Here is a 21060-nt window from a genome sequence, read left to right on the forward strand (position 1 = left end):
TTGGTGCAAGCTGTGATGGTGGAAACTGTTTCACTGTGTAGCTATTGAGTAAAATCAAACCTTGCTGGGGGATTTTTTATGGTGCAAACTGTAATGGTGCAAGCAGTTTCATTGTGTGGCTACTGAGCAAAATTGAACCCTGATGGGCAGTTGATGAATGTGGCTTTGGCCAAGATTTGGGGGACCATCATTGTGCCTTCATTGAATCAGTGGAGAGTGGAGGCTTTAGCAGGCCCTCTCCAGAGATGCTGATGTGTTGGAAATGCTAGAGGCCATTTCACTGAACTGCCATTCAATAGTTTGAAACAGAGAAGGCTGCACATTTTTTCTGTTTGGGCTATTCTGCAGTGGTTTCGTGGTCTCCACAGGGGACAATTCTCGACACATTATTTCTGGCTCTGGGTCTCATTCTCACCTCTCCCCCATCTCTTCTAGCTTTAACCACCCGCAAAGCCTACGGTCTTGGGATTGCAGAGGTCACTCCTTTAAGGTCACCCCTTTAAGGATCTCTTCTACAAATATGTGAAAGTGGTGCATGTGTTGTTGTAGTAGATCTGCCTAGGAAGGGAGGTTAGGTGAAGGTGCTGTTGGGGAGGTGTCTTGTTTTGTGGAGAGGTCAGGATGAGAGCAAGGAGTCTTATAAGAAGGTGGCTGGTGCTCAGGCTTCTTTGTAAGAGCCATGCGAGAGCAAATTAGTGGCCCTTCTAGTCCAGCAGTCTGCTCCCCTAGTGGCCAACCAGATATTTAGGGCAAAGTCCACAACAGGAACCGTGATCCCCAACAACTGGTGCTATTGAAAGACATGCTGCCTCTCTTCCTGGGGGAAATATTTAGCTGCCAATGACCTTATTTGCCACAAATTTCTCTAATCCGTCCCACATGGCAGCCATCCCCTTATCTAGTGGCAGGGAGTTCCATCCTTCAGCAATTTGTGGAAAAGTCCTTTCTCTGGTCTGCTTGTAATCTTCCACTCACCCCATTGGACATGACAAGAAGCCTCTCTCTCTCCAGTCTCTCCACTCCACATGCCATTTTATACACCACCAGCCTTACAGTGCAGAATAAAGCCACAACACATTAAAGAAAGAAAAGAGAGACAAGCAGGAGAGAGGGAAGGAGGTGGGGGCTTGGCCAAAGTGAAGGGGAGATGTGAGAGAACGGGGGGGGGGTGTGGAGACGGGGAGCAGAGAGGGTCATCTGAAGGGGTCCTCTGAAGAGGCCTAAGAGTGGTGGCAAGAGGTTTAGTAAGAAATTGATGCTTGAGATGTAAATAGATGGATGAACCTTCCTTCATATCCTTTTCTCCTCTTTCAGTTGCAGAAATGCTGGAAGAGGCGATTGAAACCGCTCTCCAGGTTAGTATCTGTGGGAGCAGGTACAAGACCCCCCCCTCAGCACAGTCCCCCCCCTGCCTCCCCCCACCCACTAGCCCAGGAAAATGCCGGTTTTGATGTTTGTCTCCTGGGATCCAGGAGCAATCCCTCCCCCCCCCCATGGCTTTCACAGGTGTGAGGTTAAGAAAGTCCATTCCTGATTAAAAACATGACTTTTTCCACTTTCAGGATCTGGCCAGGGATTATTTTTTCCTCTTTTGTGTGCACTTCACATGTGATCAAACCCGTAATGTGGCTCCTAATGCCGTGGTGTATCAGAAAGATCCTGTGACCAAGGTCATTTTGGTAAGTGAGGTTCAGGATGAGAAATCCAGTGGGGAGGTGGGCGGAGGGGATGGGGGTGAGGTTTGGGTAATGGTCTGTGAAAAGCAAGTTTGTGGGTCTGGCAAAGAAGAAGAATTTGCAGGCATTTGGGACAGGCATTCCAACTGCAATTGAAGTCAACCCCTGAATCTGGGGCTGGAGCAGCCCCCCTGAATTCCATGGGGAACTAACTTTGCTCTTCTGCTCTTTGAACTCTTCTCAGGACATCATGGAGAGATGGTACATGTTTCCGGTCCCCTTCAAAGTATTGAAAAGGGGAATGAATGACGTCATCTGCCTCACGTATGTTGTTAGCATTGTTTGGGCAATTGGGAATTAGAAATGGCAAAGTGGGGTGTTTGTGAGCTGCTTGAGGAAAGGGCAGTCAGTAGCTGGCAATTTAGACTGAGGGAAGAATCAAAACACAGGGAAATAGCAGGGACTGAATAAATGGGCCAAGAGTGCCATCTTGAGCTTGACAACAAGCTGATAGGGTAGGCAGGATGGAGCAATGGAAGCTTCTGTCTCTAAAAAAGAAAAGAAAAATCATGGGTGGCTTTTATGCTTCCCTCCCCCAATCTCTCCCCTTCCTTAACGGAAGCTGGGACTTGATGGGTCAATAGGGAGCTGTCTGACATGGGATTAGTTTTTCAGTGGGTTGTGTAGCTTTTAAATGTACATGCTTGAGAGGTCCAAAATTAGAGGCTGTGGGGTTCCCAACAAGCCTGAAAATCATCCATAGGACTTTGGGAAATTCAATCTCATATTTTCTGCTTCATCGTGACAGCTTCGTGAGACCAGCATATGCGGTTGTTAAGAAAAGGGCCATCATCCGTGGGATGCTTCTTCCGATTGCTCACATTCCTGGACTGAGCAATCCTGACAGGGAGGTAAATTCTTTGTAGCTTTGATCATTAATCTTGACTTCTATTGGTTCAATTTATCTCCTGAAAAGTTTGCACATCATTTCATTTCTTACTAATTTTTCAGTGCGACCATAAGCTTAGCTACACAGATAATGCTTTTTGTTTCACTGGGTTTTTTTAACGTCATCTCCATTCAGAAAGTGAATTTTGCCTCATTATTTGTCCATGAGTGAAAACTCTTAGTCTCATTTGAAGCTGGCATTTGTCTCTATTCTGCCAGTTTGCTTTAGTATCATCCTTATCCGATGCTAAAAATCTGTTAACTATTCTCACACACCCCCACGTCTTTCCACATCATCTCCTCCTGTGAATCTGTGAATCCACCTCTGTGAAAATGGTTTTCACCACCAGGTTCTCAAGCAGCTGTTTCATGCAATTGTGAGGCGCCTGCTGACTGAAGACCCAACCGCTCAGTGCCTAAGAACCCTCTTGGAAGTAAGTGTGTTGGTTGGACGAGGGTATTGATTCATTTCAGCAGAGCCTGCTGGCATAAAAGCTTGATCAGGCAGCATCACAAACCCAGAACATGGGTGTCCCCTGACACGCTAGGGAAGGGCAGGCCACTCAGACAGGGGGCCACCCTTGTCAAGGCCCTTTCTTCAGTCTCCACCTGGGTGCAGCAGCCGGGGGGGGGGGCCAAAGCAAATTTGGGGCTCAGTGACTTGGGAGATAGCCTTTTTGAGCTGTCTGGAACATTGAACAAAGGATCTCCCTCAGATAGTGGGGGAGAGTCCTCAGTGGAACTGGTAGCTTGCCTCTGTAGCTCAAACCAGCCCCCTGATACTAAGGTGCTTTTTCTTCCCACAGACGCTGGCCCAGTTTTTCAATTCAGACGATGTGCTTGAAAGAGCGCTGGCTACCAGCAGTATCACCATCCTGCTGGCCAACGCTATGAAATACAATCATCTGACTGTAAGTATCTGTTTTATGGGCCAGAGAGGCTTCTCAAAGTGGCTTACAAAAGACTATCTCAGTGAAAGAGACATCCAAACCTGGTGTTGGGCAGAGAAGTAACATGGTCTCCCAGTGTGTCCAGGATTATTCAGGTGGTAGTTTTTTTGTGCACTTCTTTGGTGCTGCCCTTTGGCCTCCACCTACTAGGCAGCAGAGCCCACAGAGGTGGGCTTCCTTGGAGGCAAGGAAGTGGGGTTTAGTAGATACTTTGGGGTTTAAAAAGGACCTAATTCAGACTTTTCTTCATTCTACAGCCGGGGGTCATAATAAGGGTCCTCCCCGAGGAGCTCACTCCACTGTTCCTAAACATCAGCGAAGGCAAGTACTCCATTCTGCAAGCACAGAACAAACCCACAGGGCTCACTCTCCACCCCAAAGCCATCCTTGGCAGCCTAACTGGGGTCTGAGGAGGGCTCACTTCTTTGCTGTAACACACCTGCCTCAGGTTGAAATCCCAGCCCTGCCTCAAAGCCCCCAAGCAAGGTGGAGAGTGAACAGCTGTTCCCAGATGCCATGGGGATGCTGGATCCAGGTGGTGGAGGCCGGTGACCCCCAATGGTCTGGCAATGGGGGTGGTGATGTTGGGGGTGGGTAGCAGCCCCACTGGGCTTTGCCAGGGCATGGGAGGGGGCATTACCTGTCTAAGAATGCCTGGTGATGAGTCTGGGCCTGGTTGTAAGGAAGACTCACTTTTCTTATCTTCTTTTCCATCCAGCGGACATCCAGGCTGTGATTCAGGATGTGTTCCCACCACTGAATGAGGCGTACTGAATCCTCTTCCCAAACCAGATTGATGTGTGTGGTGAAGAAGGAATCATTGTCTGGTGTTATCTGAAGACATTTGCCATTATCTGAGGGTGTTTGTCATTATCTGAGGGTGTTTGTCATTATCTGAGGGCACTTACTATTATCTGAGGGCATTTGTCATGATCCGAGGGCATTTGCCATTATCTGAGGGCACTTACTATTATCTGAGGGCATTTGCCATTATCTGAGGGTATTTCCCACTTTAAATAAAAATTGAATTTTGAGCAATTCTGAGCTTACATTTGTCTTTGTGATTTCTGTTCCATCACTTTACTTGCACCCCTGTGCTGTGGCTTAGAGGTTTCTTTCTGGGGTGGGGTGAGGAAAGAGACACTGCTGGCAACTTCTGAGGGCGATTTAGATCAAGTAAAAGGTTTGGGAGGGAAGGGTCAACCCCCCGACCACCACTGAAGCTGCCTCCCTAGTTGCTGCTTTGACTTTTTATAAAAAAGAAAGCATGGAGTATCCTGATCTTCATCATGTGTACCTACTTGAATTGTCTTTCCTCTCCGTATGAGCAGCAGAACAGTGTTCCACAATGATGCCACCTGGACTGGAGTTGGGGGCTGAAGCAGAATGGTCAGGAGCCGCAGGAGGGCAGGTGGCACAGCACATTGCGAAGCTTTGATGGGAAGAGTCTGCCCTTTTTAAAGTCAGCAGGTGCAGACTTCCTCATCAGTACTTCTCTGGACTTGGGGGGAAAAGATGCAGCTGTGAAAAGCTGCATAACAGGCAGGAGTATAGCAGGTGAAGGGTTTTTCTTGAGAGGAGTGGTGAGAAGGCCTGGCCTGTTACGTGGCCCTGAAGGTACAACAGCCCTGCCAAGGAAATTATGTATGGTAACATGAGAAAGGGAGGGAGAGATCCAAGGATGTGTTCTGTTGTTGCCTCTGGGATTAGCTTCGCAGAGAAGGATTCCTGGCTGCGTCAGTGTTACCTTTGTGGCACCAACCGAAGGCTTACATTTCCCAGGCTTTTACGATGCCATATGCAACTTTTCAATCTATGGGTGGCAGGCATTGCACACCAGCAATGGCCAGCTTATTTATTTTTTGTGAGGAAACTAAGAGGACTCATAACAACTCTAAGAACTCTGAACAAACTACACTTCTCAGGATCCTTGTCATTCTGGAAGGGTAATGGAGGGGTCTCCTCACAACTCTCAGCACCTTTAACTACATTTCCCAGCATTCTTTGGGGGAAGCCATGGCTTTTTAAAAGTGTTATTGCAATGCTTTAATCAGGCATGGCCAAACCTGGCCCTCTAGCTGTTTGGGGGCTACAATTCCCATCACCCCTGACCACTGGTCCTGCTAGCTAGGGATGATGGGACTTGTAGTCCCAAAACAGCTGGAGGGCCACGTTTGGCCATGCCTGCTTTGAATGCATGGTACGAATTTTGCTCAAGATCAGCAGAAAGGTACCCAGCACACAGCACACATGTTGGGGCCAGGCACTAGAGATCTGGAGCTGGGGGTCTCCAATAGCACCTTCCTCTCTTTTGCTACTGGGGAACCTGCTGGAGGTACTGGCCTGCGTGCAACTTGGCTTTAACAGCACTACTGTGACATACCCTCCAACATCCTGATGATGCCAATTGGGACAGGACCTGGACCCTCAACACACTTGCAATGCCTCCCCACCACCTCTGGAGATGCATCCACCTCCCCTTCTCACTGGACAGCTTCCCTTCTCTTCTTTGGGGCTCACCACTTTCCACATCCAACAACCCCACTGGTGGGCCCTGGCTTACCTTCGCTCTCCGCCATGACTGCTTCACCTCTCCTCCCCAACAGTAGTCACTTGCCTCCTCCACCCTCACCCTGTCCACAACACATACACTTGAGGGTCTTAGGGACTCTTCCGCCTTCCACCCAAAATTCTGAGTGGGGGGCCATGTGATGTGGAGGAGGCGGAAGAGGAGGGGTGGTGCAGCACCAAAAACTGTGCAGCTTTTTTTGGCAGGAGCCAACTGGCGGGAGCCCCAAGGCTGCTCATCAATATGGGCAGATTGATCTTGCCACCTTGGTGCAGTTTTATTCTTGTTCAAAGCAAACACTAACTTTCTCATTCATGAGCAGGGATTGGGGAGAACTTATATTTCATTCACATTTAAAGCCAGATCTATCAAATTCTCACTCTTGGAGACAATATGAGAACCAAAACACAACCATCCTTCAAAACTCACATTTATCCAAATTGCATTATGCAGTTTTACAGCCAAATAATGCTTCCAAAAATGCACATATTGAGGGGTAATGTGCACAAAATGAATATATTAGTGAAAATGACATACAAAGACACATTATATTAAAAAAAACCTATTGCAGAACAGGCAAGTAAAGGCAGGAGGAGCAAACAAATCAATCGGTCAGTTGCCTGTGGTTGCATCTCAAGCAGGCCCTCCCCAAATGTTTCCAATTTCTTAATAGCACTGCGTCAAACCTTACAGCATTACTCAAGCATGCAGAAATTATTTCAAAGAGGAATTTAAGTACAGTGGTACCTCAGGCTAAGTACTTAATTCATTCCGGAGGTCTGTACTTAACCTGAAACTGTTCTTAACCTGAAGCACCACTTTAGCTAATAGGGCCTCCTGCTGCCGCCACGCTGCCAGAGCACGATTTCTGTTCTTATCCTGAAGCAAAGTTCTTAACCTGAAGCACTATTTCTGGGTTAGTGGAGTCTGTAACCTGAAGCTTATGTAACCTGAAGCGTATGTAACCCGAGGTACCACTGTATGTCATGAGACATTGAAAACTAGGTATAAAGCTATTTAAAACATTAATAAGGTTTCTGGTCTGGACAAATAAATCAAACATGTAGTTGGGCAGATGCCTCTTCCATCAGTGCTTGCCATTGTAGTCCAGTAAGTTCCAGGAAAACAAAGCCACAGTACATGCCACTGAAATCCCATCAGGTTATCCATGTAGTTTGGTTCCAGGTCCATAGCTGGGGAAGATTTTTTTATTTTTTTCTAATTATTTGTATTGTCTAGAAAAAGACAATTTTCTAGAAAAAGAGGTGCTGGAAGTCACCATGAGTTCTCTTAGAATGGCAATGGCACCCACCTGAGAGGTGCTGGCAAATGGTTTCTGCATAGTGTACCAGAGCGCCTCAGACCACTCTGACATGCTTTGCAAAGGCCAGGTATTTTTCAATCATATAAAACAATTTCAAACCCCTATACAAATGGTTCCTGAACAACCCTGGAGGTGTGTTGGGGAGGGTTTTTCTTTTGAAGGATCTTAGCCAGAACCTGTTGAATATAGCAGAGCATACGCAGACTGTCCAGAAGCAGTCGGTTGCAGGCAGGATGAAGCAGGAACAAGACGCTGCTACCAGTAACTTGGTTACTTATAGGTTTATTATTTACAGCAGACTCACAAGTTACTATATACAGGATACAGACATGGATCTTAACTTTCTCACTGAACAAACTCCAATAAACTCTCAAACCACACACTGACCAACCAACTAACCAACCAACCAACCAACCAACAAGGAAGGTCATGAGCCATCATGCCTATGTGGTGATCTCTACCTATAGCAGAGTTGTATCCAAGGTCCCATATCTCTAGGTAGAATAACTGTCTCTGCTCAGTATTCTTGGCCTTCGGCCAACTCCTTAATTGCTTCTGTGGTGAGCTGCATCAAATAGCACGTAGTCAAAAATCCCAACAGTGCTTGCCTTTGTAGTCCAGTGAGTTCCAGGAAAATAAAGCCACAGTACATGCCACTGAAATTCCATCAGGTTATCCATGTAATTTGGTTCCAGGTCCATAGTTGGGGAAGAATTTTTTTATTTTTTCTAATTATTTTTATTGTCTTGTATCGATACAACAAACCCAGTGCTATTTTTCTAGAAAAAGAGGTGCTGGAACGCACCATGAGTTCTCTTATAATGGCAATGGCACCCACCTGAGAGGTGCTGGCAAATGGTTTCTGAATAGTGTACCAGAGCGGCTCAGACCACTCTGACATGCTTTGCAAAGGCCAGGTATATTTTCAATCATATAAAACAATTTCAAACCCCTATACAAATGGTTCCTGAACAACCCTGGAGGTGTGTTGGGGAGGGTTTTTCTTTTGAAATATGCACACTAGCTGGGATGAGGAAAGTGTGCCGCTATGAGATGGAACCATCCGTGGCTTTCTTTTAAGCAGCACCTCCCTGGCTGTGAGTTTTGAGAAGGCAGAGCCCTGAGGGGAAAACATTGTCAGGCCTTGCTGCTTCCTCTGAAGGTTAGTGGATAGGAATGGCTCAGTGTTCCCATCCTGCCAATACTTGGGATGGAAGCGCTGCTGCTCTCCTAATTGAGAACATGCATGTTTGGAGGTTTGGGCTTTAGGGATTTCTGCAGAACCTGGAGAACAGAAGATATTGCAAAGGTGCTGGAATTCTCAGTAGGCAACATTAAGATCAGACTGGGTGTGTGTGTGTGTTTTGTTGGGGGGCGGACATCTGCGAACATTTATCCCCGAAGAGAACTGGATACAAACTTCTCACTTTCCCTCTCCTGGGGTTTCTGCGTTGTAGACATAAACTTCTTTAACAGCCATTCCTTCTCCCCAAGGGACCCCTGGGAACTGTATTTCTGTGATGGGGGCTGGGAAGGGTATCTGAAAATGAATTTCCACTTCCATCACCAAAGAATAAGGTTCAGGACAGTAGTTAGGGTGTGGGTGTGTGGCAGTGGGAGGTAATGACAATGTTGGATGGCCAACTGACCAGAAAAAACTGACCTGGCCAGCTGCTGTGTTTTTAATGGCATCTTGGCCAGTAGAAACCAGCCGTTTTTCAGGACGTCAGCATTTTCATCTGTTAATGTCTGCAGGTCAAGCAGCTGTTAAAAGCACAAGAACAGGGGCCAGACCGAAAAGACTGGCCATTCTGTTCGGAGGAAGCCACGTCAATTTATAGTGACATGAAAAGTAATACAGTTCCTAAAATGCACCTCAATGTACATGCAGTGGTGCCCCGCAAGACGAATGCCTCGTAAGACGAAAAACTCGCTAGACGAAAGAGTTTTTCGTTTTTCGATGTGCTTCGCAAGACGAATTTCCCTATGGGCTTGCTTCGCAAGACGAAAACGTCTTGCAAGTTTGTTTCCTTTTTCGTAAAACCGTTAATACCCAGGGTGCATTGCTTGAAGAGGTGCAGTTGCGACTTGACTTCGAGGAGCAACTCATAGCACGCGGTGTGGTAGCCTTTTTTGAGGTTTTTGAAGACTTTGCTGATTTTTGAAGCTTTTCCAAAACTTCTTTTGCAGCCATTTGGTAAGTTAAACTTTTAAAACTTTTTTGGGGGGTTTTGGATTTTGGGTTGGGGTATTTAGAATTCAAGGACTTGGTGTTGGGAAGGGGTTTGCAAGAATCTGGAAGCTTGTGTGGTTTTTTTCTGCATTTTTATGATTTTTTGTGACCATTGGGCCACTCTGCTGTTTTTTTAAAAAAAATTTCTGGGTTTGAATTTCTGTGTGGTGGGTGGCTGGGGGAACAGTTGAGGAGGGGTTTGCAAGAATCTGGGAGTTTGTGTGGGGTTGTTTTTTGGTTTTTTTGAATTTTTATGATTTTTTGTGACCATTGGGCCACTCTGCTGTTGTTTAAAAAAAATTCTGGATTTGGATTTCTGTGTGGTGGCTGGCTGGGGGAACAGTTGGGGAGGGGTTTGCAAGAATCTGGAAGCTTGTGTGGGTTTTTTTTTTTTTGAATTTTTATGATTTTCTGTGACCATTGGGCCATGTGTTTTTTTGAAAAAAATTTCTGGATTTGAATTTCTGTGTGGTGGCTGGCTGGGGGAACAGTTGGGGAGGGGTTTTCAAGAATCTGGAAGCCTGTGTGGGTTTTTTTTGAATTTTTATGATTTTTTGTGACCATTGGGCCATGGTTTTTTTTTAAAAAAATATTCTGGATTTGAATTTCTGTGTGGTGGCTGGCTGGGGGAACAGTTGGGGAGGGGTTTGCAAGAATCTGGGAGCTTGTGTGGTTTTTTCTGCATTTTTATGATTTTCTGTGACCATTGGGCCATGTTGGGTTTTTTTGAAAAAAATTTCTGGATTTGAATTTCTGTGTGGTGGCTGGCTGGGGGAACAGTTGGGGAGGGGTTTGCAAGAATCTGGAAGCTTGTGTGGGTTTTTTTGAATTTTTATGATTTTCTGTGACCATTGGGCCACTCTGCTGTTGTTTAAAAAAATTTCTGGATTTGGATTTCTGTGTGGTGGCTGGCTGGGGGAACAGTTGGGGAGGGGTTTGCAAGAATCTGGAAGCTTGTGTGGTTTTTTTTGAATTTTTATGATTTTCTGTGACCATTGGGCCACTCTGCTGTTGTTTAAAAAAAATTCTGGATTTGGATTTCTGTGTGGTGGCTGGCTGGGGGAACAGTTGGGGAGGGGTTTGCAAGAATCTGGAAGCTTGTGTGGTTTTTTTTTTTTTTTTGAATTTTTATGATTTTCTGTGACCATTGGGCCATTTTGTGTTTTTTTGAAAAAAAATTCTGGATTTGAATTTCTGTGTGGTGGCTGGCTGGGGGAACAGTTGGGGAGGGGTTTTCAAGAATCTGGAAGCTTGTGTAGGGTGTGTTTTTTTTGAATTTTTTTGATTTTCTGTGACCATTGGGCCATTTTTTAATTTTTTTTTGAAAAAAATTTCTGGATTTGAATTTCTGTGTGGTGGCTGGCTGGGGGAACAGTTGAGGAGGGGTTTGCAAGAATCTGGAAGCTTGTGTGGTTTTTTCTGCATTTTTATGATATTCTGTGACCATTGGGCCATGTTGTTGTTTTTTTGAAAAAAAATTATGGGTTTGAATTTCTGTGCGGTGGGTGGCTGGGGGAACAGTTGGGGAGGGGTTTGCAACAGTTGGGAAGGGGTTTGCAACAGTTGGGGAGGGGTTTGCAACAGTTGGGGAGGGGTTTGCAACAGTTGGGGAGGGGCTGGGGGAACAGTTGGGGAGGGGTTTGCAACAGTTGGGGAGGGGTTTGCAATTTCTGTGTGGTGGGTGGGTGCTGGGGGAACAGTTGAGGTTTTTGAAGACTTTGGTGATTTTTGAAGCTTTTCCAAAACTTTTTTTGCAGCTATTTGTTTTAAAAGACTTTGGTGATTTTTGAAGCTTTTCCAAAACTTCTTTTGCAGCCATTTGGTAAGTTAAACTTTTAAAACTTTTTTGGGGGGTTTTGGATTTTGGGTTGGGTGTTTGGAATTCAAGGACTTGGTTCTGGGTTTGAATTTCTGTGTGGTGGGTGGCTGGGTGCTTTTGAATTTTTTGGATGTGAAGCACTGATTTTTTTTATTTTTTATTTTTTTTGAGTTTGCGAAGGTAGGAGCTGTGCTGCCATGGGACCCAAGAAGACTGCTGCTGCAGAGGCCGGCGAGAGGAAGAAGGAGAAGGTGACGCTGGAAATGAAGAAGGAGATCATCCGGAAGCACGACAGTGGAATGCGTGTGACAGACCTCGCCAGGGAGTACGGGAGGAATCCATCGACCATCGGGACCATCCTGAAGATGAGGGAGAAGATCTTTGCGACTGATGCAGCCAAGGGAGTCACCAGGATCGTGAAGAACCGCCCAGCTGTTCTGGAGGAGGTCGAGAAGTTGTTGCTCATCTGGTTAGAAGAGAAGCAGCGTGCAGGGGACACAGTGACTGAGGCCGTCATTTGTGAGAAGGCCAAGGCCTTGCACGCAGACCTCGTCCGGGAACAGCCAGGAACCTCAGGCGAGCCAGAAGTCTTCAAGGCAAGTTTGACCGGTTCAAGGCAAGATCTGGAATCCACAGCGTGGTCAGGCATGGAGAGGCTGCCAGTTCTGATGTTCCTGTGGCTGAAGACTTTGCAGCGGAGTTCCTGGAGGTTGTGAAGACGGAGGGCTATGTTCCACAGCAGGTCTTCAACTGCAACGAGACCGGGCTGTTTTGGAAGAGGATGCCCAAAAGGACTTTCATCACACAGGAGGAGGCCAAGTTGCCTGGCCACAAGCCCATGAAGGACCGTCTGACCCTGCTCTTCTGTGCCAATGCAAGCGGTGACCTGAAGATCAAGCCCCTGCTGGTGTACCACTCGGAGAACCCACGGGCCTTCAAGAAACACAAGGTCGACAAGGAGCAGCTGAGTGTCATGTGGCGATCCAACAGTAAGGCTTGGGTCACATGTGTGCTGTTTGTGGACTAGGTCAATCTTGCTTTTGGCCCTGCTGTCAAACAGTACCTGCTGGACAACGACCTGCCGCTGAAGGCTTTGCTTCTGATGGACAATGCTCCTGCTCATCCTAAAGGCCTTGAGTTGGACTTGTTGGAGGAGTTCAGCTTCATCAGAATCATGTTCCTGCCGCCTAACACCACGCCACTGCTCCAGCCGATGTATCAGCAGCTCATCGCCAATTTCAAAAAACTCTACACCAAGGAGCTTTTCAGGCGATGCTTCGAGGTGACTGATTGCACCAACATCACCCTGCGGGAATTCTGGAAGGACCACTTCGACATCGTCACCTGCTTGAAGATGATCACCACAGCCTGGCACGGGATCAGCCAGAGAAATTTGAATTGCGCTTGGCGCAGCCTGTGGCCAGACTGTGTGGCACCAAGTGAATCTGATGCACCAGAGTCAACAGTGGTGCAGGACATTGTTGCCTTGGGGAGGACTATGGGCCTGGAGGTCACAGAGGAGGACGTCAGCGAGCTGGTGGAGGAGCACAACCACGAGATGACCACCCAGGAGCTGGTCGAACTGCAGGCAGAGGCTGTGCAGGAGCAGGCCTCGCTGGAAGAGGAGGAAGCAACTGAGGGACATTTGCCAGAAGTGGAAGGATGTGCAGGCTTTTGCACAGCGGCACCACCCTGACAAGCACGTGGTACATGACCTTGCAAACACTTTGTCGCCTTTCAGGGAGGTGCTGAAAAGGCGGATGAAGCAGCAGACCATGGACAGGTTCTTCAGCAAGAAGCAAAGAGTGGAAGAGGAACCTTCTTCGAGTTGTCCCCCAGAGTCTTAGAAAATGTACTGTACACTTTGTTGATTTTTAAATGTTTTTCTGTCATGTTTAGAAACTTAATTTATTGTTCCTTCAATTTTTGAAATGCTCTTTACAGTATGTGTGACTTTAAAGAGCAGTTAATAAACTCTTGTTGTACCAAATTTGGCTTTGTTTGGACTTTTTTTGATCATAGGAACGCATTAATTGATTTTCAATGCATTCCTATGGGATTTCGTGCTTCGCAAGACGAAAAATTCGCTAGATGAAAAAACTCGCAGAACGAATTAATTTCCGTCTTGCGAGGCACCACTGTAAATGTACCAACAGCAACCATTTTCAGGTTCTGCAGTCACTGCCTGGAGAGGTGACAGAATCCTGCTCCTCACAACCTGCTTCTCCATACCCCCCAGCATCCCATAAAGGAACACAGTAGTTGCACACAAGAAGGACATGGGGGCAATAGTCCTTTCCGGCTCTTCTTCCCCTGCAACTGTCATCCAGCTGCAGGGATGAAATCATGTCTGTTTTGGCTTCTCTCAGTTTCTCATTAATTCAAGTTCTGAATTTTGTTTTTAATAGTCCATGTGGAAACTCATCAGCATTTTAGTGTGAATTTCTTCCAATACCTGCTCCCATCAGCCCCAGCCAGCCTGACGGTTCTGCTGAAGGGAGTTGCAGTCCAAAGCATCAGGAGAACATCAGACTGGTGAAGGCTGATCTATAGACTGTTGCAGTTATTAATATTGCACAGTTTGAAGTGACTGGTTGCATAAAAAATGACTTCTTTTGAAATGAAGAATTGTCTACCATGGGTAGGCAAACTAAGACTCGGGGGCCGGATCCAGCCCAATTGCCCTCTAAATCCGGCCCATAGATGGTCTGGGAATCAGCGTGTTTTTACATGAGTAGAATGTGTGCTTTTATTTAAAATGCATCTCTGGGTTATTTGTGGGGCATAGGAATTTGTTCTTTTTTTCTTTTTCTTTTTCAAAATATAATCCGGCCCCCCACAAGGTCTGAGGGACAGTATACCGGCCCCCTGCTGAAAAAGTTTGCTGACCCCTGGTCTAGACCCATTAGATCGTTCAGAACTTCCTCAAAACAGAACAGAAACATCAGATGATACATGCAAACAGTTCCATAAGGCATATGTCAGTCCAAGGTACAGACTCAGCATCTTACAAAACATGAAAGATTTATAGCAGACCTAGCAGAAATCTGTCTCTCCTCACAGCCTACATTCCAGCCTACTTCCTGCCTTAAACTATGCAGCTCCAGGAAAGTCATTTAAATCCTTATTCTCAAAGATTCTAAGAACAGAGAACTCCAGCCACCACCCTTCCAAGATGGTGCAATTCAGTAGCTCTCATGAAATCTAGGGTTAAAACACCATGTCAAAGTGACCTGAGAACAGTTAAGTATCAACCCAAGAAGACAGCTCAGAGAGCCCCTTTTTTGCTCTTAATTTAGCTTCAAGGGAATCGTTCAGTTTAACCCTTCCTGGAATACACACAGGCATTCCCATTTCAGTGTAAATTAAAGGAATTATACTTTACATAGACAATAAGCAATTCAAATCAACGAACCAAAAGCAGGAGCACAAAACCCTCTATATTTCAATAGGGGCAAATGTAAAGATCTACAGGTGCACTATATAGGGTGAGGGACAATTGACCTGACAGCTGAACACATGGCTGTGATGAAAAAGGCAAATTCATTGCAGTGGGTTGGTCTAGGTGGCCCTTTGGATCCCCTCCAGCCCTGCAAGCATTCTTTTCCTTCAGAATTAGAAGCAAACAGCTCACTTTTGCATCCGGGGGGGGGTTATTTATAGAAAGTGTAACACTGAAAATGACCCACCCTCAGTTAAGACTTACTGAGTGTGTTTCCGTGTGTTCTAGGAAAGACCAGTTTAATGAGTCCTGCAGAGGCAGAAGCTAATCTCCCTTGGAGGTTGGAACTATGAGCCCACAGGAACTTCCATTAGATCAGCTTTGTGCCACTGGGTGCCCTCTAGATATTTTAGACCACAACTCTCACCCACCTTGACACTGGCTATGGATGCAGCAGCTGGTGGGAATTGGGTAAAGGTAAAGGGACCCCTGACCATTAGGTCCAGTCGTGACCGACTCTGGGGTTGTAGCACTCATCTCGCTTTATTGGCTGAGGGAGCCAGCGTACAGCTTCCGGGTCATGTGGCCAGCATGACTAAGCCGCTTCTGGTGAACCAGAGCAGCGCACGGAAACGCCGTTTACCTTCCCGCCGGAGTGGTACCTAGTTATCTACTAGCACTTCGACGTGCTTTCGAACTGCTAGGTTGGCAGGAGCAGGGACCGAGCAACGGAAGCTCACCCTATCGCAGGGATTCGCGGTGGGAATTGGAGTCCAGTCCAAAAAACCAAGTTGAAGATAATTATGTTAAATGAATGACCCTGTTTATCTTCCAGCCCTCTAGTTTACAGTGGCAAATGGTGTGGGACTTCCTGCATTATGCCATGCCAATAGAGTGGTACCTCCGGTTAAGTACTTAATTCGTTCCGGAGGTTCGTTCTTAACCTGAAACTGTTCTTAACCTGAAGCACCACTTTAGTTAATGGGGCCTCCTGCTGCTGCCACGCCACCAGAGCATGATTTCTGTTCTCATCCTGAAGCAAAGTTCTTAACCTGAAGCACTATTTCTGGGTTAGCGGAGTCTGTAACCTGAAGCGTATGTAACCGGAAGCGTATGTAGCCCGAGGTACCACTGTATTTTAAAAAATCAATTTAAATCTGCAGTTAGGATACGTCAGATGTCATATTCTACCCCATGTGGTTTTCTACTGCTATTTGTATGAATTGGGTGGCAATCTCCACACACACTCCCAACCTGTAACTGAGCTGGTTGGCAAAACAGGCTTAGCAACATCACAGCAATGTGCAGAGACTGAGATGACAGCAAGCAGCTGCTAGGCTCCCCGCTGCTCCTTCCATTGCTGCACGATGGAGCATGGCCATGGCTAGAACTCAGGGAGCTCAGTGTTCCAGTTTAGCTCAGTGTGGTGCAACAGTGAGAAGACCAGGGGTGAATCAAAGTGGCTGCGAGCCCCTTTCTTGGAGCCTGTACATTAGTATGGTCTTACTAAGCCAGGCAACTCTATGGTTTTAAAACACACACACACTTGTAAAAGCTTGCACCCCATTAAACAGGCTCATTTAGAGCTTTTTTAAAAAAGTAAATGAATACTATTGCACCTGTGCACACCACAATGCCTTGATAATTTCACCCACACTTTATTTTTGGAGACATCAAACCTGGCCTTTTCACACCCATGAGCTCAGTCTCAAAGTCCAGTGGCCTTTTCTTGTCCTGTGGTGGCATCAAAACTATTGGTGTGAATGGATGCCCTCCAGTGCCCACTTAACAGCTGCTGATCACTGCAAGACTACCTGTAGAACACTCCTGTTTGCAAAGTTAAATTGGGGCATTTTTGGTGCATGATTAGAACTCCTTAGGTATTCACTAGGGATGGGGAAGATATTTGATTCAGTTTGCATTTATAGGTGAATCTTCCTTAAATCACAGTGTGGTGTAGTGATTAAGAGCGGTAGTCTCATAATCTGGTGAGCCGGGTTCTTGTCTCCGCTCCTCCACATGCAGCTGCTGGGTGACCTTGGGCTAGTCACACTTCTTTGAAGTCTCTCAGCCCCACTTACCTCACAGAGTGTTTGTTGTGGGGGAGGAAGGGAAAGGAGAACGTTAGCTACTTTGAGACTCCTTAGCGTAGTGATAAAGCAGGATATCAAATCCAAACTCTTCTTCTTCTTCTTTACTAAATAATATGTGACCCCAAACACCACTAGACTTCCAATATTCATACTCCTCTGAATTTTGCGGTACAGTTCTCCAACCATGTAATTTCTACAAAAATGCATATATTAATGTAAGCTGTATGTAATATGCAGGTATCGGGGGGGGGGGGACAAACATGAAATATATTACAAGTGTGCTTTGCAAGAATGTGTATACATGCAAGTCCTGATTTCCAAACACAAGGCATTCCCAGCAAATAGTTCATTAGGTGAGCATTCACATAATGAGCTGGCAATTTCCATCATTTCCTATGGAAGCATTTATAATCTGTGATTTGTCTCATCTCCTCTCTCCTTAGTTTCTGCCTGATGTGGCTGCCAGCAACCAGCAAAAGACAAACAAGTAAGGAAGTGGACAAACTCCGGCTATTTGGATATCTGAAACAGCTGTTCGTGTAGCAAGGTTTGGGTATAACGCTTTGTGTTTGGATAACTGAGATTTCCGATAGCAGGACCTGCGTGCAATGGACATAATTGCACATGTGCATATTATGTGTAAATTAGGGGGGGAAATGGACTAAAAGTGTCTTGCCTATCCCACGTAAACATTTAACAAATGCAATGTAAGGTGACCTAAAAATGTGTTGAGGTTTGTGAGAAACTGCAGCTTTGAAGCGGACAATTAGTGAGTTGGCAAGAAGCCAAGTAAAGCAAGGCTACGTGAGAATGTCTGCTTGGAGATAGGGAAGCCTAGGAACAGGTGATGATTGGCTAAAAGTTTTCCCTTACAAGCAGCATGACACAGTAGTTTGGTGTCGGAGTTCAGAGGTTGGTGTGTAGAGTTTGAATAGAGTCTGTGTATATTGTAACTTGTACAAAAGCTGTGCTATATTCTGTATATAATAAAACCAAATACAAATCAAGTTACTGTTCAGCATGTTATGTTCCTGAGTCGTCATCCTGGACTACACGGACTAAGCTGCAGGTAGCAGAGAGTTTTGGTTGAGATCCATCAACAAAATGCTGACCCCATAGATTAAGGCATGACATCCTATGCATGTCTACTTAGAAGAAAGCCCCATTGAGCTCAGTGGGGCTTCCTTCTAAGTAAATCAGTACAGGACTGCAGCCTTCTTGTTGCAATGGCAGGGGTGGGCTATTCCACCTGACCCTTGGGGGACAGGATTCTGTGGGAGTTGGCTAACAAATGAAAAGAGAGACTGGATCCCAGTCTAAAGCACTGAGGTCTAACTTTGAACTTGCCATTCTCAAGAGAAGAGGTAAGGAAGCCTTTGGCTCGGAATCCTCTTTTGTGACTTATTTCCATCTCTAGTTCTCATGAAAACAATGCACACTGAGATTCCCCTGTGGGATTCATTTCTTTTGGTGATAATTTGAAACCATCTGCACTTGATTCCTCAAAATGCTGGACCTTCACCTTTGCTCAGCAGAGTTTAGAAAAAATCAAGGCAACAAATGTGAAATGCTCTAAATGACCCTATCTTTTCATTCTAGCACATTATTGTAAAATTTCCATGCCACTAGGTTTGGAGGAGAGCTAAAACCGCCAAGCGCAATTATATGAAGAGTGAAACTGGTGCATAGCTATCCTTGCAGGATAGTCCAAAAGTGGGGAAACTGGCTAGCTGCAACCAGTGTAATTGTTAAAATAGCCAAAGAGTCCTAGAAGAACAGAGGGGGCGTGGAAATGGCCTGATTTGCTTTTCTGATGAAGAAGGAAGTCACCAACATTCTGACTAGCAGTTAACAGGACAAAATTATTATTCTTCTCAACTCCACTGCCCTGTTCATGGACCATTAGGGAGGGGGGATTCTGGATGTAGAGTCACGAACAGGAGCAAAGTGTGGGAGAATGTATCACCAGTAGTGCTTGTTGGCTCCTATTTGCCCACCCCATTACCCCAGGCTCAAAAATGATTGGCCTCACTCTGATTATTTCACAAGGACCTCACATGCTGATGAAGCATATCCAGCGAAGCCAGATCAGAGTAAGAGCAAGGCTTGGTGCAGTGGTGGAGCATAATGTAAAACCGCCCAGCTGTTCTGTGTGCCAGAAGTGGTTTAGTGATGTTGGCCACATGACGTGGAAAAAGTTGTCTGTCAAATTTGACTGGACTTAACCTTCCAGGGGTCTCTTACGTTTACCTTTACACTGTGGTGAACCCATGTGCTAGATAGGCTGAGCAAAAGGAATTTCAGCTTTCCCATCTCATTCCCCCAAAGTGGTGGACTTACGAGTCACCCTGGAATAATTACTTCTTCCGTGCAGGCATTCAAGGAAAAATGGGGTTCTGTATTGCACGGGAAGCTCCTACGAGGAGAAGGAGGGTCCTCTACTTCAGATAGCCCCCCTTCAACTCACAGAGGCCAACAGGGAGGGAAGAGTCAGAAGATAAGCATGCTTATTGCAGGAGGTTGGACTAGATGACTCTTTGAGTCCCTTCCATTCTACAGTTCTATGATGCCTCGTGGTGCCTTCTCATGTGTTACACCCCCTGCATTTCTCTGGCACAGGCTGAGTAAGGCTATGGTGGGGCCATGAAGATGTCCTGAGATTCTCTGGCCATAGGACAATAGCTGGAACTGGGTTCACTCACTTGTCTTGCAAACAACAACAATGGGAGGCACTTTTTAAAAGTTAGGTGTATATTGTGTTTGAGCTGTTTTAGGGTGGGGTCACCTATGGGTCCTTTCCAAGCCATGATCTTGTATCTGTGAGGTTAGAATATGTAAGAAGAAGCTGCCTGAACCAGCTGAGCTGCTGCTTTTGTTCAGAAAATGGCCCTAGGTCCGTGGTTCTCAAAGGATGTGGTGCACCACACTGGTGTGGCAGGAGAGGGTGGCAAGTATGAAGGAAAGATTCAGGCACAATCAAAGTAACATTTAAACATGTCACTGTAGTATAGTATAGTATAGTATAGTATAGTATAGTATAGTATAGTATAGATTTTTTTTTCCTTTGCAGCATATGGCTAGATAGATATCTTTTCAAAATGAGAGCAAGAACATCAAGTGATACTGAGGACACTCCCAGTTGTGTCATCTACAGTGGTGATCAGGGGTTTTCAACTCTGAAAAATATGAAAGATCAGAGAAGACAAAGGCTTCTTTGTGTTGGTGAGGAGATGAGCATTTGTCTCTTTGTGTGTTTCTTTGTGGCTGATTAACTGCTCTCCCTGTGCAAAGGTCAGAGGGGGCAGGGTTTCTGTTGAGGCAGGGGATTAGCTGTGGGAGGAGCTTATCAGAGCTTGCAGGGCAGCGGCACGCGCCTAGCGATGCGCGCAGTTTGATCCATCTTTTAGATTTAGGGGAGCTTGTCTCAAACCTTTGTTGGGGGAGACCTAGGTTTTTTTCTTCACACTTTTTATGATGGAGGACCGCTGTAGCCACCCCCAACGACACGTTCTCAAGATGGAGGGTGAGGGAACAGCTGCAGTCGCCTGCGGTTCCTGCGCAATGTTTGCCATCTTGCCAAAGGTTGCAGGCAGCTTTACCTGCAGCAATTGCATGTTGATTGCCCTCTTAAAAGACAAAGTCCAGCAACTGGAGGAACGTGTAGCTACGCTCCAAAGAATTAGAGAGCTGGAGCTCTTCTTGGAAGCAACAGAGCACACCGTCTCCACCAAGGAGGAAACAGGGGACTCCCCTGAGAAGGAGGCTAGTTCACCAGCACAGGAGCCAGATATATGGAGAAACGTGACTCAAAGAAGTAGGAGGCCCAGGGTTCGCTCTGATTGTTTAGAAATACACAATCGCTTTGAGGTCCTCTCCCCTAGCGTGGAAGACGAAGAACAGACTCCATTTGAGGATCTCTCCCTCATTACAGTTGATCAGGTATATGAAGGCGAGCAGCAAAGTCAGTCCTCAGGAAATGTGCAGGCGACCTTGGAACGGACAGCTC

The 21060-nt window shown here is 46.1% G+C and overlaps 2 protein-coding genes across 2 annotated transcripts in view; one reads left to right on the forward strand and one right to left on the reverse strand.

Annotated features, from left to right (window-relative positions):
* LOC128406487 (uncharacterized) overlaps positions 1-21060 on the reverse strand; it is an 82920-nt gene that overhangs the window by 35185 nt on the left and 26675 nt on the right. The window lies entirely within an intron of this gene.
* Positions 1318-4623, forward strand: LOC128406486 (uncharacterized). Its single transcript, XM_053373912.1, has 8 exons — positions 1318-1355; positions 1563-1679; positions 1921-2000; positions 2485-2587; positions 2975-3058; positions 3431-3535; positions 3832-3895; positions 4293-4623. The coding sequence occupies exons 1-8, from the start codon at positions 1323-1325 to the stop codon at positions 4346-4348; spliced, it is 642 nt and encodes a 213-aa protein (XP_053229887.1). The 5' UTR covers positions 1318-1322; the 3' UTR covers positions 4349-4623.

The sequence above is a fragment of the Podarcis raffonei genome, chromosome Z (genome assembly GCF_027172205.1).
Source record: "Podarcis raffonei isolate rPodRaf1 chromosome Z, rPodRaf1.pri, whole genome shotgun sequence".
Taxonomy (NCBI): domain Eukaryota; kingdom Metazoa; phylum Chordata; class Lepidosauria; order Squamata; family Lacertidae; genus Podarcis; species Podarcis raffonei.

Bases quoted from the DNA above. Each gene is read 5' to 3' on its own strand.
- LOC128406486 (XM_053373912.1), top strand. From the start codon at position 1,323: ATGCTGGAAGAGGCGATTGAAACCGCTCTCCAG. The intron at 1,356-1,562 runs GTTAGTATCTGT...TTCCACTTTCAG, and splicing joins CGATTGAAACCGCTCTCCAG to GATCTGGCCAGGGATTATTT. The intron at 1,680-1,920 runs GTAAGTGAGGTT...AACTCTTCTCAG, and splicing joins CTGTGACCAAGGTCATTTTG to GACATCATGGAGAGATGGTA.